A 12,904-nucleotide genomic window follows, 5' to 3' on the forward strand; every position below is an offset into this window, starting at 1 on the left:
CAGCGCGGACATATCGCCTCCAGCCTGTTCACCTAGTCTGCGAATAGTTTCCGCCAATGGCCCACTGAGCCTTTGCAATCTTCTCCATGACTGAGCATATTGTCGACTTACAAGCTCAATAATGGTACTCGTCAACGCCAAACCAACCAAGATATATAGAGTACATAGTAACGTGTATTTCGGTTTCTCTATAAAAAGACGATAACAGAAGACATATAAATAATAATCTATAAATACGCACTACGTGGGTACGAATAACAGTATCCTTTCGAACGTAAAGTAAAAACTAGGTATTACGTCGTAGGTTCGCGTGATATTTTAAAAACTCTTTTAAGTGTAACATGTATTTTAATACTTACTCGGTACTAAGTCACCGAACCCTATCGTGGTCATAGTGACAAAACAAAAATAAAATCCATCAAAAAAATTCCAGTCATCTTCCCATAACATGAACATACCTGCACCGCAAGCGAGGTATAAAAAAAGTAAAACAATCGCTGTAAATGCTCCTATAAAAAGAATATGCAACTTTATATTTTGTATAAAAATTTATAATACAATTTGTATAACGTGTAAAAAAAACGATATATAATAATATCAAGAATATTAAGATTATGAATATACTAATTCGAATATAAAGTTAGTTATCGTTTTATTGGGTTGGCAACTAAGTGATTGCGGATTTTGTCAATATCACCTAATGGTTTTCTCTATTTAATACTTTCTTTATCGAACTTAACATAATTCAAATGAGTTAATCGAACTTACCAAGCGATCGCCTTCCTGCTAAATTTGTCGGAACGCAGGGAAAAGAAAAGTGAAGCGGGAGTTTCGATTTTAGGGTTAAGGCGATTTTAACTACACCTCCAGCGAATAGTTTCCCCCAATCAGCTATTACTATCAATGTTAAAGGTATGCCAACGAATGCGAATAAGATGCAGAACATCCTTCCCAGATTAGTAGATGGTACAACGTTCCCATATCCTTAAAACAACAAAAGAAAAAAAAAAAAAAAAGAAAGAACAACCAAACAAACAAAAATATAAAAACATTTGTAGTTCGTCCACTTAATCTACCTATGAATTTCGTGTTTTTAAAATTACATTAATTCATACCTAATTGTATTATATGTTAGGAAACTGTTACAAGCACAATCTCGTGATCGTCATAAATCAACTTAGATTTAAATTACACGTTTAATTGTTATTCATTACCAATCGTTGTAAGAACAGTGCTAGCGAAAAATACGGCCTGAAAAACACTCCATCTTTCAGTTACGATCGGCTGTAAATCTGTCATATCTCGATTTTCTTGGTCTATTGTGTCTGTCACGAAGGAGACCAACAAACCACCTTGTGCTGCTTTCTGGACTGCCTCTTCGTAAGCACGTAATTTTACGCTAACCTGTAAACATCCCTTGCATCGCATTCTTTCTAACTACTCAAAAACGATTGGTATGTTTCAAAATATCGGTTCGATTTTGATCATCTCCATCAAGTGAGTATTTCGAATCGAAATTTGAAGGTGTACCATCAATGTTGAAATCACCGACTTACCAATGTGCGTAAATTTGACACATCGGTATTGTTGGAAACCGCATTGACAAATGAATATCTTTCAGCACGTAAATTGGCGCGCAAAACTTCCAAACGTGCTAATTCTGCCGGAAGTTCGATATGCCGAAAAACCTGTTAATGAAAACTATAATAATAAATTCCAACGAATTATTTTATGATGTATATATTTCAACATTGTTCTAGAATTGCATAGTTCTAATGTAAGAAATTAACTTTGTTTACTAACGACATTTAATACACTTGTTTGTAAACCTCTTGACTCTCAAGTGGTTGGTCCTTCAATATCATTTTACGTACTTCAAATATATGTTCGGTTTGCATTTTGATAATGTCGTTAATTATTTTATTCTGTGAGTTTATTACTAGGTAATATTCTTTCAAAGATAATATACAAATTCATTTTTTAATAATTGCAAACTAAAAGATAAACAATATATGTAAACGTTTAACAAAGGAGGTTAGTATTAATCGCATCGAGCCATGCGATTGGTCAATTGCTAAAAATAAAGACACCAAATGGAAATCCAGATCCGCGTTGTTATTTCTGTAAATATTACATTCTATAAACTTGCGTAAATAAATAGTCAAAAAATTGAAATATCCATTGGTATATTCGATAATATCAACAAAATATCATTTGTCATTAAAAATCTTTCTATACGTTTTTACATTATTTATAAGATTCTTTAACGCGTAATTATTTATAAAAGAGTAATTTTTCATTCAATTGTTCTTTTCATATTTAACAGCAACTTTATATAATTATTTCACGAAAATTGCAGTAGCTATTTCTATTTAGTTTTTTTAATTTAAGCGTGCACGTTTAAAAGTTTAACTTACTAAACCACCAATTGCTGTATAAAGCATCAATGCAATCAAAAGTCCAACGTGACCAGCGATCGACTTGATTTTTTGTATATGTTGCTTTTGAAACAATCTTCTTTCTTCTGTAATTTGTTCGACATTTCCTTCAGTAAATCCCACAGATAAATCAGACTTTTTGATCGACATTTTAAACACACGCGTTTTGCGGAACACGTAACTGCTTCTTATACTCGAGGGAGACTGATTGAGTTCACCCGAATCTTCTACAATCACTTCGGTTATTTCCGTACGGAAGAGCGAAGAAACTGTGGTCTTAAAACTTCGCCCAGAATTCAATTTTGTCAAGTATCTTTGGATATAATCGGTACTACATATTTTTAAACAGTGCCTGATATTTGATAATTACATGATCTCCTCTTATCATACACTTAAATTTTACTTATTTAAATTCATTATAATTTTTTTAATCATTCTAATATTTTATTTTTAAGAACATTTTAATGAACAATCCAAACATACCAAAATTTTTAATTTTTTATACTACATTCACGGTAATTTATTATGAACATATTTTTGTGGAAATTTAAATATTTTGTAATTCAGATTGACCTATACTAAAAAAGTATGTTGATAGTACTGTAATGATATGTTATTTTTAATATGGAAATATGTAAGTACTTACATACATTGTACATATATTTTATAAAAAGTATACAATTTTTGCAAGTAAGCGCTCTGCGTACAGTCGGTAATGAAGTATTATGAACAGACTGCGATTGTCATGTTCGAAAGAAATTTGTAATAAGGAAACGAATAATTATTCAAACAAAAATAGCAGAGATCGCTAGATAATTGGAATAACACCCGTGATGTTGTTTGAGAATAAATTTAATAATTAAGCTCAATAACTAGTTTTCGTGAGTATACCTTATGTATATACAAACAGTATGTGACAGTTTATACAATATTATTATAACAGTTAATGAAATAAAAGTAAATCAGATATTAATTAGGAAATACACTAAAATACATAAAATTTAGTATTGCATTACAATATAATAAAGATACAAAATGTTACGGTTAAAACATACAAGCGAATATGGCATTTTGTTAGGTTATTGAATCAATATCTATAAACATTCTACTTTATTCTTAATTAATTACATAGATTATCTATTGTTTCATTCAATTTCCATAAGTCTAAATTGTATTAATATTTATAATTATGTTACATAGATAGACGAATATCTTTCAAATGTGGTTACTGTGTAAATTTTTAAATTTGTATCAATGTAATATGTTCTATAATAAATATATTTTAGATCATGACAGCAGTGAAAGTTCATGGAGGAATTGACATTTTGAGGCTTCCTGTCAATCAAGAAGAACATGTATTTCCTCCGTGGCATATCAAATACACACAGTCGCATATACTTCATTCTAAATGTTCTAAGAGTGAAAATGGTTGTGGCGATAAGGATGCTGATGCCTGTCAATTTTGCATGTACATTAGATAACCTTAATTACGTATAGAATTGTGGTGAATTATATCATATAAATACTTCTACAGTTTCAGCCGTACTTTAGAATTGCCACACATGCCAGACATGGTATTCCCAAATAATATATTAACTTTAAAACATCAGAATGGTGCATCCATGCAATTCAATGCATTAGATGCTTTGAGAACTGTATCAAATGGAAAAATTAATATTCAATTAGCATGTGCAGAAGCTTGGAAAGAATCCAGGTACAGATATGTGTACTCATATGTGTTCAGTTTATTTATCAATATATTTTTTAATAGTAATAATAATACATGTATATATATATATTATTTCATAGATCAGAAAGCAGTGAATATTTGGAAGAAAAAGTAAAACCATTTGATTGGACATTTACCAGTAGTTATACTGGGACGATATCTAATTTTGAAATTCAGGAAACTAATGAACGAATTGATGTGGATAAATTAAAAAGGAGAGATAAAATCCTATTTTATCATGATTTAACTTTGTTCGAAGATGAACTTCATGATAATGGTATTGCAGTTTGCTCTGTAAAAATTGTAAGTCACTATATGAATACATTTGTCCTAAAAAAAAGTATATGACTTAATTTATCCTAATTTTATTTACTGATTTCAATAGCGAGTTATGCCAACTAGCTTTTTCATTTTATTGAGATATTTTCTGAGAATTGATGGTGTTATGTTGAGGATAAATGATACGCGGCTTTATCATGAATTTGGTCAAGATTATATATTAAGAGAATATACAACAAGAGAAGCCAGGGTTGAAGAAATACGCGTAAGTAATTGTTTAATATCGTTTTAATACAAACAATATTCTAGAACAAAACTATAACAGCTCATGTTTTATCCATACCAATAATATGACATACCAGCGATTTTGCTTTCAAAATTTATATTGCCTTCATATCAGTGAGATAATATTAATGCAATAACAAAACATTTTTAGTTTCATTTTTTTGTTAATAAAAATTTCAATAAAATATTGATGAATTTTTTCTAATTAAAGTGATATTAAACACGATATTATTATAATATTATATAAAATGTTACATACATATTAAATTTATTTTTCGCTTGTCCTTTTAAAATGTACTGTGTTTCTTTTAAGATATAGACTTTGCTTTTTCAAACGTACCGTTTGTTGATATTTTATGGATAACCAAACTCCTGAGTTTCTATGAAGTCTTTACTCTACTACGTAAACAAAATAAAAATTAGAATAAACCAGAAATTAATTTTTTTTAGGTTCCACCATCACTCTTTGTAGAGCCAAGCGAAATAGCACCACATTTGCCCTTAACTGGATGTCAGTATCATAAGCTAATAATGATGCCAAGTAAAACAGAATTAGTCACAAATGATAACGAATTGGTTAATGAAATAGTAACAACCAGCGTAACAGCTAGAGTTAATATAAGTGAAATAGACAATCCTGTTACCTAAAATTTCCATTTATATGTAAATATATCACAGTCTGAAACAACCAAATGTGCATTTATTGAAAAAAGACATTGCCATGTAACTTTCCATTGTGTGTGAATTTTCCATTTAATTAAGAACAAAAAATTTTTAATTCAATATATGATATTTAACATATGAATAATGCATCCAAAATGTTCTAAATAAATGCTTTTTCAGTAATATATCTAGTACCATTATAAATATTTTATTCCATCATTTAACAATTGTATAAAATTGTCACATTTTATATCTGTAAAATATAGTAGAGTCTACTTTTATTTCTATGTTTTGGAAGAAGATGCTGCTTCATTTAAATTTTCATCATATCGTCTTCTAACAACTGTATTTATCCACAAAAGCAATGTTTTATTATATTTGTGTTCACTGATGCAAGTAATTCTGTTTGCAAGAAAATATAATTTGGCATTAAATAAATCTTCACATGTAATTTCTTCGCTTGATTTCTTTGTATACATAAAATCAAATGTACAGTAACCTACGGCATGTATATGAGCACAACGTTTTAGTTTTCTACCCAATGTCCCATTATTTGTCTCCAGTGACCAATTATGTTCAAAAATCTATATAATAAATATATACATTAATATTATCTTCCTCTTTCATATATTACAGTTAAAATCACATTTTATTACTTACAGCTATATCAGATATACTTGTCCCAGGAGAATACATAAATTTTGGACGGGGATTTGGTAAATTTTTTGGGCATTTTTGAATTTTTAGCGATTTAATATCTATATTCTTTGCATTTTTATTATATTTAGTGTCAATTTTCTTTCTTCGCAGTGCAGCTCTTTTGAAATCTTCTTTCTCATAATAAATAATAATATTTCCTGTTCCATCATCAACTACAACAATTTTTATTCAAGTTACTTGTTTAAGGCAAAGGCCTTTACTAAAGCTTACAGATATTACCTGTCAATTCACATACTTTATAATACTTACCATGATATTCATAATATTTAGGATCTTCAGAAACATCTATCACAAATCCGACTATTTCTATTTTTCTTATTTTAATATAAGGCATATTAAGAGGATGAAATTTGACGTGTTTACCCTCAAAATAAGGTATAAATCTATACAATTCCATTATTAAGAAGGGTTCAAAAATTTCTATATTATCTAAAATAATTTACTATGCTTGTAACAATATATAATATTTATATAATAATATATTTAAACTTTTTTATACTACTTATCAATTATTGCATTTAATGTTTTAATCCACCTTCAAAATTTTTATGTTTGAAATTGACCCACTCTTTTTCATCAGATAAATATTGCGGAAAATCATAATCTCCTTTGTATGAAACAAAATCTTCGTTGATTTCTTTTGGTAAATCCGTCCAATTCATTAGATCTATATTTGCTATTTTTATATTTTATAATTAAAAAGAATAGAAAATTTAAAAGAGAATCTAGAGAAATTCACTATACACCACATTTTATTTCAGTATAAATAACGTTTAGAAAATTTAATAGTATGTATTAAGTGTTTACATTCACGTATGTTGAGATGAAAGATTTGGCGCGAAGAAGTTTGTTACCAGTAGAAAAGCACTTGAAAGATTCAAGTCTTTATTTTAAGCAATATTGAATTCGGACGTTTGCCACTAGAGTGCGCTGTTAGTTCAATTTTAAAATTGTAATCTTGGCGCTGGATCAATTTTAAAATATATCAGGCAAGTACAATCGATAATTTGAAAAGGTAAAATGCAAAGCGAATTGAAATTAAAAAATTATTTATTTATATTTTTATTAAACATTACAAATGTAAGCGATGCAAAATAGAATGAAAATAAATAAAAAATAAAACATTAAAAATCAGTTTACAGTCAAATAGACATAGACAATTTAAATTTTTTACTAAACTTATATGGAATCAATACTTATACGCAACGTATAAGTAAGATATTGAAAGAGATATAAGAATATTCACAGTTTTTTTAGTATAAAACAACAAGAATCTTTGTTTTCAAATTATATTATGTTATAAAAATTATGTTATAAAAAATTCTCGTTTTACGAGAATGTGCAACTTGTATTGATGGAACATTTTTGAATGATAGTAAGTGATATCAGTAAGTAAGTATCAGATAGTAAGTGATTGCATCTATGAATAGCTGAATGATTAAAGGCACGGACACACAGTGTTTCCTTTGGTCGAAACCGTAATTGCTGTTACCAGTCGTATTGTATCGCAGTAGACTACCACGGATCAAGTCCCGTGTGCATTGTTCCTTTACACACCGTCTGACCTTGGGAAGGTCACGCCTGTTACACGCACCTCGCATTCCTCGAATCCCCCGCGTTCCATTCTTCGCGGAGGCAAGCTTACTTCGATAAGCAATAACGTCTCATTTCATGCACACTAATATATACCTCTTATGAATTAAGTAACGGACTCCAGTTTTTTGTTTTGGTTTGTTATAATTAAAGTATAAAATGGAAGTCTAATATTGTTATAAAAAAGGATTAGTTTAAGAATATTTCCTACAAAAGCAAAAATTCTTTAGTTTTCACTGTTTCAACCGGATAATATGAACGATTCCTAATAAAACAGATCGTTCTTAAAAAATCAGCAGTTTGTATTTGTAGCATCTCCCATGCATGTTTTAATAAACATTCCAGTTACTGACACGTGATGTACGATACACCGTAGAAAAACAAACGAATGTGAATGATAAAACTATCATCAAAAGTTTCCTATAAGTTAACCTAGAAAAATTTATTAGGTTACATTCTCTAATGTTTAAAAATATTTACAATTCATTTCTATGTAAATAAATAAATAATGCACCCTTTATTTACTTGTCTTTCATCCAATAAACGTTAAAAACGAAGATATGTACTATTATCTTTTCTGAATATCATATGCGTTTCTAGTGTAATAGGTGTTTCGAGTAGGTGGCGCCACGAGTAATCTTTCGGCCCGCGAAGAATTCAAAATACATTAAAATTTTAATTTGAAAATTTGCACCTCGAAGTGTAATGAGAAAACAACAATGAACTACAAGTACAAATTTCTTCGACAATATCGATCTATCAAGAAGAACATTACAATATACAAACGCGACAAGGATGCAGTGGAAGATTGCAATGGCAAGGAGACAGCTTTTTCTGGTTAATCTAGAGATATAAAAAGATAGAGGAAGGAAGAAGAAGCGAAGCGAATCAATCGTTGTTCGACCAACATTGTGACACGATATCCGTATCTATGAAAGAAACACGTAGAAAAACTGTTGAGCTTCGTAACACAACCGAAGGAAGAAACCAAGACAGGGTTAGCGACAGTGTCAAGATTCTTTCGAATCAATGACTCTTACTTAATTTTGAACAAATAATGAATAATTTAAATTAAACTATTACTTCATTTTCAGCTGTATCTTCATTCATAAATTACATTATTTTATTATAATTGTTCCTATAATCGTTATTGTTCAGAACTCATTCGTTGTTCAAACGTGGTGACTTTAGAACAATGTGTTCGTATATAAATTGTATCTGCTGTTTTTATTATACGTGTTAACAAATTACATAAGGTAACGTTTGCTTTTTCTTCTTGTTATACCCATTACTAACAAAATTACCGAGAACGGAAGCGAGCTCTCATAGTCTCCTTCTATCTATATCGTTTGTCTAGTTCTCATTAGCGATGAACCAACATCCGTTTGCAGAGCTCATTATAGCATTTATTACAAATTCAATACCGTGCGACCATTAACTCACGAATATCAATATTATATTACTGTAAGCAAGATTGTGAGTAATTAACAGTACGGTATACATCGGGACAATATTCTTCTATCGAGTTCTTGAATTCTTTTCAAAGAAAAGATTCTGAATCGATCCCGTCGCTATTTCGCAGATTAGCGATGTAGTTGGGACGCGACAGCCCTTTGTGATATTCAAGGTTTCATGCTACTTTCAGATCTATTTAATACAATTGGTGTTACGTTAACAACAGTCTTGTTTACAAGATGAATTTCATAAAGGATAGAATTAACAGAAATCAGAGATGATACTTAATGTTTGCTTTGCCATTGAAAATTGTCAAGGAATCGATCACAGGCACGATTATAATTGCTGATTCGTAGGAAATAATTCCTACAGAAGAAACATTTACAGTATTCTGTTGTAATATTTCAAGTGTACTGTCTACATTCCGATGATACAAACTAAGACAAAGCCAAGTAGCGTTATAAAAAAAACTCCGCGGAAAATGAAGTTCTTTTTATCGGTAACAAGTGTCTCTGGAATTTGAGAAATCTATCGAAGAATCGTTGTTGAAACGTATAATTTTCTGTTTTAGGTGTCTGATAGAGGATTCTTCCTTCCAAGAGCCAAAAAATTTGCCACGGATCATTTTCGTTATGACGCGTACGAGCCCTTCATTTGTTACCGAGAAGCAAGAGGAAGCTTCGCGTGGCGTTCGTTCCCATCGCTGAGCATTGCTACCTCGCACGCTGCCATGATGCGTAGGTGTTTCCGGCCGGCTGAAGCACGGGCATCTGCTCGATCTCTCGTGCGCGCAAGAACGAAGAAAGAGAAGGAGAAAAGAACGAAGAAGGAGAAGGAAAGGAGAGAGAGACAGAGAGATGGAGAGAGAGAAAGAGGGCGTTCAGAGAGAGGAGACAGCAACGCACGGCGTGAAGCAAGAGAGAGAGAGAGAGAGAGAGAGAGAAAGAAGAACGAGCCGGCAAATAAGGGAGCTAGCGAGCAGAGCGAGAAAAATAGAGTCTGCCAGCGGGTGAGCGAGTAGAAAAGCAGGATGCGAGTGGAAGGACGCCGGCCGTGGAGAGAGCAACCAAGAGAGAGAAAGAGAGAGAGAGGGAGGATATGCTCGGCCGGAAGCAGTTACTCGTGCGATGTAACGAAAATATCAGCCGTCCGTTTCGCAATCGGCCTACCCGCGTTCGCCGAGTTTAATATAGAACACTCGCACGCCCTGTCGCGAAAACATCACACTAACCCCACTAACCGCACGTTGCTATCGCATTTATCGCGTCAGATCGAGAAAAAAAATCCCGTTCATCCTCCGCTGTATGATTCGATCGAAGCTGCGTAGACGAGAAGAAGACGTCTGCACAGTGTCCAGGTACTTCAAGGCGCGCATTAAAGCATGGACAACCTTCTCTTTGGAATCCGTGCGGTTACTTCCACATATCGTGTCCTTGATATCTGCCTTCGATGCACGAGAATTCGATAATCGGGTGCAAGATGCACGATTTTTTTTTATCGTTCTTAATCCTCGCGACTTAACTTCAACGAGGCGAATCAAGATTGGGTTTAATATCAAAATATGTACCCTATTTTTTTTTTAGGAAGTACGTATATCGATCGTTTTCATCGATGGATCATTTTAAATACACGCTTCTTTTCCACTGGATCGCGAAAAACGTACCGCAACCTCGCTCATTCTAATCTCTCTTTCACGGTAATAAATTTCTGTATATCGTATACAGTACAATATTGAGCTTAATCTGTCCTGTTAGATCGTAAATCATATTTGTGTAACCAATGGTTCGTAGATCTTTCCCTCTTCCTTCTTCCCTCCCTCTCTTTCTCTCCTCGTGACCTTGGCTCTCCCATTACCCTGACGCGATAATAAATTCTTACGACGGATCCCTATAAAATTGCTCGGCGACGAACGCTTCTCGCCTTCGTTTCGTCCCCGGATGCTTCGCTTTTAATTCCCTGCCCGATAAACCTGATCGACCGTAAAAGCGTCTGGCTGCTTCAGATACCTCGATCGCACTCCACTCGTTCAAAATTTCACGAAATCCTCTCCCTCTCCGCTACTCGTTCGTTTTCGTGAAAAGTTTATCGGCGACTCGCGCGCGAGTGACAGCCGCGATAGCTCGTTCCATCCTTCGTTCCACCTACCACATGCACGAATCACTGATCAATACGACGTTCGTAGAACGACACTGGAAATATCACGCGATTCTCGGAATATCGCGAGCATTCCACGAACACCTCTCTATCAGTCTCGATTCTTTTCCCGGCCGCATTATTGGTTCGGATTTTTGCGTTTCCGGGACGATGCGCTTCGAACGCATGTGTACAATGGTCGCTTCTATTTAACTCTTCTGTCGCGTCGAATGGCGCGTTCGATCGCTCGGACTGCTGCTCCGATGGAACATTTCCGAGTTACGCATGACGCGAGAAAAACTATTGAAATATTGTGAACTAATCAAGGCAAAGATTCACTCTGAATTAAGTTTGCCTCGTCCTCTTTCCAATAATCGATCTCTTATGTCTTAGGAATCGAATTATCGACGAACTATCCTTCTGACGAATAAAATCTCACGCGTATCTACACGAAGACCACAGAGCAAGGATAGGATAAGTCACATTTAGCAATTTGAAAATCCAATATCTTATCAACGTAACATCATCAATTTCTAATCTACTGCTAAAATGCTTATCTTCCGATCGAATAGGATGTTCTCCATTTTAAGTACGTTATATCAATGTACACGCTTTTAATCGCTGAATAACATCAAAGTTAAAAAATCAACGACAGAATTGTTCTTGTCACGCCCTTTCTCTGTAATCTTCGTACACTTGATTGTTCTAACGTATTCGTGAAAACGATAATTCGTTAGAGCACGTATCCGCTGTAATCATAGACTAACACGTACTTCCTTGTCGTTTAGAATTGCATTCGTGCGAACAAGTTGTTGCGCCCTGTAACAAGTTGTCATCCGTTTGTTTCTCTTTGGCGCCTTGTATCATCGTGTCACATAGAATCGTGCACCTTATCATTCTACCTTTTTGCCAATATTCCATTTAACGTTCTTTCAATAATGATTATATCGTTAAATTGTACCGAATAAGACATATACCACAATACTGCTGCAAAGATTGTTTATTGCATTGGAATTGGAAACCTTTCTGCAGCGTGTTGCACCTTTGTCTCTCCGCTGCTCACGTTCTGTAGGTAAAGCGACGCGATAACCACCGCGTATCATATCGTACAATATCTTTAAGTCAGCCGGTACTATGAAATTATCGTGTCACGTACGAGTATAAGTGCTTATCCTTAATACAATATGTACCAAAGGATGAAACTAGTTTCGCGGGGCGAGCAGAAGGTGAAGGGGAAGAAGGGGTTAAAGGACGTCTCCGGTAGCTTTGACTTCTTCGAATGTGGTTGAACGAGTCGTCAAGGTAAGGCAAAGCGAGGCAAAAGCGAGCCAGGCCAATCTTCCCTCTCGTTGATGCGTTCGTTCGTGCGGAGAGGAAGGGATAAGTAACCGGAGATAGCGATGGAATCAACGCGTTCCGAATCGCTTCGGACCGTTGACAAAACTTCCATCGCGTCGAACGTTGTTCAATTACTGTGCGTATGTTTAAGCACGGCGCGGCGCAAAGTGTCGACCAAAACCTTCGAATCGAATCTCGAAGAAATGGCGAGAACAAATTTGTGAAAGACCGATGCTTCAAATTCTGATTCGTGTTATTACGGAAGATGCTA

At 33.6% G+C, this 12,904-nt stretch overlaps 3 protein-coding genes across 5 annotated transcripts; 1 reads left to right on the plus strand and 2 right to left on the minus strand.

Moving 5' to 3' along the window:
- Positions 1-331: 331 nt before the first annotated feature.
- LOC139994871 (TIP41-like protein) lies at positions 332-5,424 on the plus strand. 3 transcript variants are annotated; one of them, XM_072018074.1, is made up of 6 exons: positions 332-474; positions 3,725-3,906; positions 3,973-4,152; positions 4,248-4,470; positions 4,553-4,711; positions 5,182-5,424. In XM_072018074.1, exons 2-6 carry the CDS (start codon positions 3,728-3,730, stop codon positions 5,377-5,379), a joined length of 939 nt encoding a protein of 312 aa, XP_071874175.1. In that variant the 5' UTR covers positions 332-474; positions 3,725-3,727; the 3' UTR covers positions 5,380-5,424. The 3 variants fall into 3 exon arrangements, with proteins under 3 accessions (XP_071874175.1, XP_071874027.1, XP_071874107.1); XM_072017926.1 differs by lacking the exon at positions 332-474 and adding an exon at positions 3,034-3,072; XM_072018006.1 differs by lacking the exon at positions 332-474 and adding an exon at positions 3,161-3,319.
- Positions 349-2,827, minus strand: LOC139995302 (TWiK family of potassium channels protein 7). The gene is made up of 5 exons (XM_072018697.1): positions 2,418-2,827; positions 1,557-1,688; positions 1,215-1,404; positions 769-984; positions 349-509 (listed from the first exon to the last, which is right to left on the minus strand). The coding sequence occupies exons 1-5, from the start codon at positions 2,586-2,588 to the stop codon at positions 349-351; spliced, it is 870 nt and encodes a 289-aa protein (XP_071874798.1). The 5' UTR covers positions 2,589-2,827.
- On the minus strand, positions 4,960-6,975 carry LOC139995613 (uncharacterized). Its single transcript, XM_072019268.1, has 4 exons — positions 6,650-6,975; positions 6,364-6,543; positions 6,055-6,266; positions 4,960-5,978 (listed from the first exon to the last, which is right to left on the minus strand). Exons 1-4 carry the CDS (start codon positions 6,774-6,776, stop codon positions 5,679-5,681), a joined length of 819 nt encoding a protein of 272 aa, XP_071875369.1. The 5' UTR covers positions 6,777-6,975; the 3' UTR covers positions 4,960-5,678.
- Positions 6,976-12,904: the final 5,929 nt, after the last annotated feature.

The sequence above is a fragment of the Bombus fervidus genome, chromosome 1, assembly GCF_041682495.2.
Source record: "Bombus fervidus isolate BK054 chromosome 1, iyBomFerv1, whole genome shotgun sequence".
NCBI lineage: Eukaryota > Metazoa > Arthropoda > Insecta > Hymenoptera > Apidae > Bombus > Bombus fervidus.

Bases quoted from the DNA above. Each gene is read 5' to 3' on its own strand.
- LOC139995613 (XM_072019268.1), bottom strand. From the start codon at position 6,776: ATGAATTGGACGGATTTACCAAAAGAAATCAACGAAGATTTTGTTTCA. The intron at 6,267-6,363 runs GTAAGTATTATA...AAATTGTTGTAG, and splicing joins TAAATATTATGAATATCATG to TTGATGATGGAACAGGAAAT. The intron at 5,979-6,054 runs GTAAGTAATAAA...TTTATTATATAG, and splicing joins CAAGTATATCTGATATAGCT to ATTTTTGAACATAATTGGTC.
- LOC139995302 (XM_072018697.1), bottom strand. From the start codon at position 2,588: ATGTCGATCAAAAAGTCTGATTTATCTGTGGGATTTACTGAAGGAAAT. The intron at 1,689-2,417 runs GTAAGTTAAACT...TTTCATTAACAG, and splicing joins ATACAGCAATTGGTGGTTTA to GTTTTTCGGCATATCGAACT. The intron at 985-1,214 runs GTAATGAATAAC...TGTTGTTTTAAG, and splicing joins CACTGTTCTTACAACGATTG to GATATGGGAACGTTGTACCA.
- LOC139994871 (XM_072017926.1), top strand. From the start codon at position 3,049: ATGTTATTTTTAATATGGAAATAT. The intron at 4,153-4,247 runs GTACAGATATGT...ATTATTTCATAG, and splicing joins GAAGCTTGGAAAGAATCCAG to ATCAGAAAGCAGTGAATATT. The intron at 4,471-4,552 runs GTAAGTCACTAT...TGATTTCAATAG, and splicing joins CAGTTTGCTCTGTAAAAATT to CGAGTTATGCCAACTAGCTT.